This window comes from Vicia villosa, linkage group LG2 (genome assembly GCF_029867415.1).
Source record: "Vicia villosa cultivar HV-30 ecotype Madison, WI linkage group LG2, Vvil1.0, whole genome shotgun sequence".
In the NCBI taxonomy this organism is placed as follows: domain Eukaryota; kingdom Viridiplantae; phylum Streptophyta; class Magnoliopsida; order Fabales; family Fabaceae; genus Vicia; species Vicia villosa.
In genome coordinates, this window is record NC_081181.1 from 95,243,668 (window position 1) to 95,248,249 (window position 4,582).

Here is a 4,582-nt window from a genome sequence, read left to right on the forward strand (position 1 = left end):
GGATTCAAATATAACAAGTACAAGTTCAAGTAATTAATCATACGAGTAATACTTAACAAAACACCAAATTAGATTGATTTTATTAGAAGGGATTCTGTTTTTATCTCACAAATGCTTATGTTATAATTTGTTGTCAATATTAGAATCTTATTGATAAATATATTTTTTCTAGTTACTATAATGAGTAAACAAAATGACATAAAATATTATTCATTAAATATGAGTTAAAATTTATAATTTTTAAATTATTTAATACTAATGTTTCCAATATTTTTTTATTTATTTAAAAAATATTTATAAAAAATCACTAAGTTGATAATTCAACCCAACATCATTTCATTTATATTTTTTCATAATAATTTTTTTTATAATGTATTAATCTAAAACAAGTTTTTGATACTTAAAAATCAATAATTTTTTTAAAAAAAATAGTGATAATTTAATAAATATTATTTACATTTATTATAATTTTTTTTTACTAATTTTTTTAAATCAATACAAAATAGGTTATTTTTGTTTATAATAATGATAGGAAAGTGTAGATCATTAATAACTTTTCATGAATATCAAACTAATTTTTTAATTTCCTTAAAACAAAATATATAATATTTAATTTACTAAACCTAGAGGTAAATTTCAACATACTTATTCTTAACTGATAAAAAAAATGTTAAAATTGATATGAATAAGACAAAATTATTCTCATTATGATAACATAAAAATAATATAATATATTCCTATAGATGTCATGGGGTCAGTTGATATGGTTCAGCAATTAAAATTTCACTCTCTGCTGCCCCTGGTACCCCTACCCCTCTAAATAGTACTAATGGTAAATAAGGGTTGAATATAGGACAGTGATGAAAGAGTGAAAAAACCTTGTGGAGTTTTCTTGTTTCTGTTTAAAGTCTTGAAAAAAATAAAGCACCTTTGCTGTCCAGGTCTCTTTACCCTTCCCTTTTCCTCTTCATCTTACACTGTCTGTCAAACTTTGCTTTCTCATGTTACATATCAATTATATAGTCTCAACAAAAAAGATTTATTAATATTCTTTTGTTACATAGCTTTTGTCTTGTCAGAATAATAGATAGTGAAATGAAGTCATGGCTACTACTACTATGATCTCTTCACAAGATAACCAGAATGCCCTTATTTACCCTTCTTCTATGCAAATGGTTTATGCTGACCTTGGATCTCTCTCTCTTGCCTCAAACAAAGAGACTTATGGTTGCAGGAGTTTTATGATGGATGATGATATGGAAGGAAAAGGCTCTTATTGTAGTGAGGAGACAAACCCTAATGAGAATAATGGAAGTGGGAAAGAGGAAGATAATGGACAGTCTAGTAAATGTGCTAGAGGACATTGGAGACCTGCTGAGGATTCTAAGCTTAAAGAACTTGTTGCTCTTTATGGTCCTCAGAACTGGAATCTCATTGCTGAAAAGTTAGAAGGAAGATCAGGTATTCAAATGAAAAAAAATCATGATGTGATGTGACTTTCAAACATAGTCACAATCTTTTGTTTCTTTATATATATCATGAAGAATTATATATTTTAGGTTGCATGCTCATAGATGTATGTGTTAATAGCTTTATTTTGTAAAGATTGCTTAAAAACTTTTGTGATTTTGGTCGTATAGATGTTGTAACACTGATTGCGGTTGTTACAGCATAAATTAATCACAATTTATTCTTTATCATAAAAACAGGGAATAACGGTATCAGATATCTGCATTTTTTGATATGGTTTTGTCTTGGTCGTTTTTGCGGTAACAGACCGTTTTATAAAAGTTGTGATATAGGTTAAAATAAAGTGTGTTTTGTGTTATGAACATATGTTTTTTTGGTTGTGTTTGAAGGCAAGAGTTGTAGGCTAAGATGGTTCAACCAACTGGATCCAAGAATAAACAGAAGAGCATTCAATGAAGAAGAGGAAGAAAGACTAATGCAAGCGCATCGAATTTACGGAAACAAATGGGCCATGATAGCGAGACTATTTCCAGGAAGAACAGATAATGCTGTAAAGAATCACTGGCATGTTATAATGGCAAGAAAGTACAGGGAACAATCCAGTGCATACAGGAGAAGAAGATTAATGAACCAAACTAGTGTTTACAGGAGAATGGATCAAAATCCAAGCTTTGTCTGCAGGGACACCACAACAACAATGGAGACAGAACCATCACCACCTTATTTCCTCAATGGAGCCCCACTTGGGAATAATGTGTCCATTTTTCCTTATGCTGCTTCTTTCCAACATGGTGTTCATGGTGGTGGGGTTGAGTATGGTTTTAATGGTTTGCCTCACATGAGTGGTGAGAGAGAAGCTTTGCAAGGACCCCTACATGTTGGTTTCTATGCTCAACAAGCTCCTTTTGATTTCTTCTCTGGTGTGTGTCCTTTCTCTCTTGCATTATATCCCTCTCTTTTTCATTTTGTAGTTGACAAAGTTTAACAACCTAGACAAAACCACCAACATGGTAGTTCTTATGAATTACTTTATGAAATCGTAATTGTGTCCGCAACATAACAGTTTTAAAGGTATTTGCAACCACATTTGTGGCCGCCGCTTGCTAATTTTTCTTCAATAGAAAGATTTGCAGTGTAACCGCGACCGCAACTACGATTTAAAACTATGTCCATAGCTTAATATATTCAATTAGGTTGCAAGCATCCAAGAATTAAAAGTCTCTTTTGAGTTTGCATTTTACATATGCTACAACAAAGTTACTAAAATATATCTTCTTTTTATTTAACTTTTGGTCCATGGTTTCAAATTGTGATCCCTAAGCAGATTCTTTAACTTTAAGCATTTTTTATGATAGAGAAGTAAGAAAGAGATGAAAAAAATGAGAAAAACAAGATGAGATAGATTGCATTTTTAAAGAGAAATATCAAGAAAGTCAAAGTGCAGTTTCCGCATTAAAGTTAGAGGATCTCTTCCGTTACACTATAATCTTTTATATTGTAGCAAATGCGACGTATACATGAAGTGGTAGAGACCCCAAAAATCGGATATACCGCCCTAAAGTTAGAGGATCCTCTTTTGTGGTTACACCGTAATCTTTTATATTGTAGCAAATGCGACATATACATGATGTGGTAGAGACCTCAAAAATCGGATATACAGCGATTTTAAATCATATTTTGGTATATAAATTGCTTGATGTAAATGTGACCTTTCATTCTATGTCACACTCATGATATAATATAAGCATGTTTATTTGTAGTTTAACATGTTTATTTGGATTGGATTTAAAGGTAATAGAAGCAATGAAATGGTGGAAGAATCAATGAATCAGATAAGATATTGGGAAGGGACAAATGAAGAACATCAACAGCAAATATCAAGTTTCCACCATCATTATCCTCAACAACACCAATATCTGATGTCAATGCAGCAACAACAACAACACCAACAACAAAACAATCACAATTTCAACAGTTTGTCAAATTCCTTAGCATCATCAACACCTCACAACAACAGAGAAAACAGTGGAAAAGTTGTGATTGATGACACACATGAAGCTGTTGAAACTCCTCAATTTTTTGACTTCCTTGGAGTAGGTGCTACATGATCTTGAAATGAGTCCAAAAAAAGTTGCAGAATTTTCCACGGAAGTTGCTGAATATAGGTGTGGTCCAACATAAATGACAAGTCATTCAGAGGCAAATAGAAAGGATAGTTGCTTTAGTTTGGTGACTGTGTAAGTCCATTGCGTCATTTCTGTTGCTAATGATGTCACCCTTTTTGTTACCCACATGGGGACCCTTTTCAAAAATTAATAATCAGAGTTTTTTAATGTTCTTTTCATACTTATTTTTCATGGCTTATTAAACCTTTCTCAAACATTCTGTGATCTTATATGTTTGTTGAGAATATGAAGATACTCATCAAAATAGTTGAAATGGAAAGATATGACTTAACCAATCTCATTTTAGTTTGAAAGAATATTCTTTTAAATTACTAGTACAATATTTGTAATCACAATATTATTGTTGAATTAAACACACTATTGTTTTTTAATTATGAGTTATTTAATACTATTACTAAAATATTAATATATTTTATTAATTTCTTTATGTTATTGATGAATGATAATTTCTTAAAGTTAAATATAGTTTTTCTTGTAAATATAAAAATAATTATACTCTTTAAACCGTATAGTATAATTTAAAACTGAAAGAATAAAATGTTTTGATCATTTTACACTGATTAAAAAAATGTAATCATCTTTTTATATAAAAAATTTATGAAATTATTCTTTATTAAGGAGATGATATTTTTTAAATGAAATAAAAGAGAGTAATAAGTGGTAAGTATTACTCCTAATATATTTTTTTGAAAACAACTTATAATGTGAGAAAAAGGATATATGGGAAGTATTAATATATTTTTTTAATTTGCTATTATTATTTTTAGTTACCCATTAATACTACTCAATATATACTTCGATTATTTTTAGAGTCAAGAGATGTTGCCAAACTTGAAAGCAAAAAAAAGACATTAAAGAATACTCACTTTTTATAAATATATTCATCTTTTCTATAGGCACCAGCAAATTTCAAACTCAAAATCTTT

General features: G+C 29.7%; 1 protein-coding gene across 1 annotated transcript; it reads left to right on the forward strand.

Annotated features, from left to right (window-relative positions):
- Positions 1-897: 897 nt before the first annotated feature.
- On the forward strand, positions 898-3,814 carry LOC131646466 (transcription factor MYB54-like). The gene is made up of 3 exons (XM_058916493.1): positions 898-1,461; positions 1,860-2,390; positions 3,262-3,814. The coding sequence occupies exons 1-3, from the start codon at positions 1,104-1,106 to the stop codon at positions 3,576-3,578; spliced, it is 1,206 nt and encodes a 401-aa protein (XP_058772476.1). The 5' UTR covers positions 898-1,103; the 3' UTR covers positions 3,579-3,814.
- The last annotated feature ends 768 nt before the right edge of the window (positions 3,815-4,582 follow it).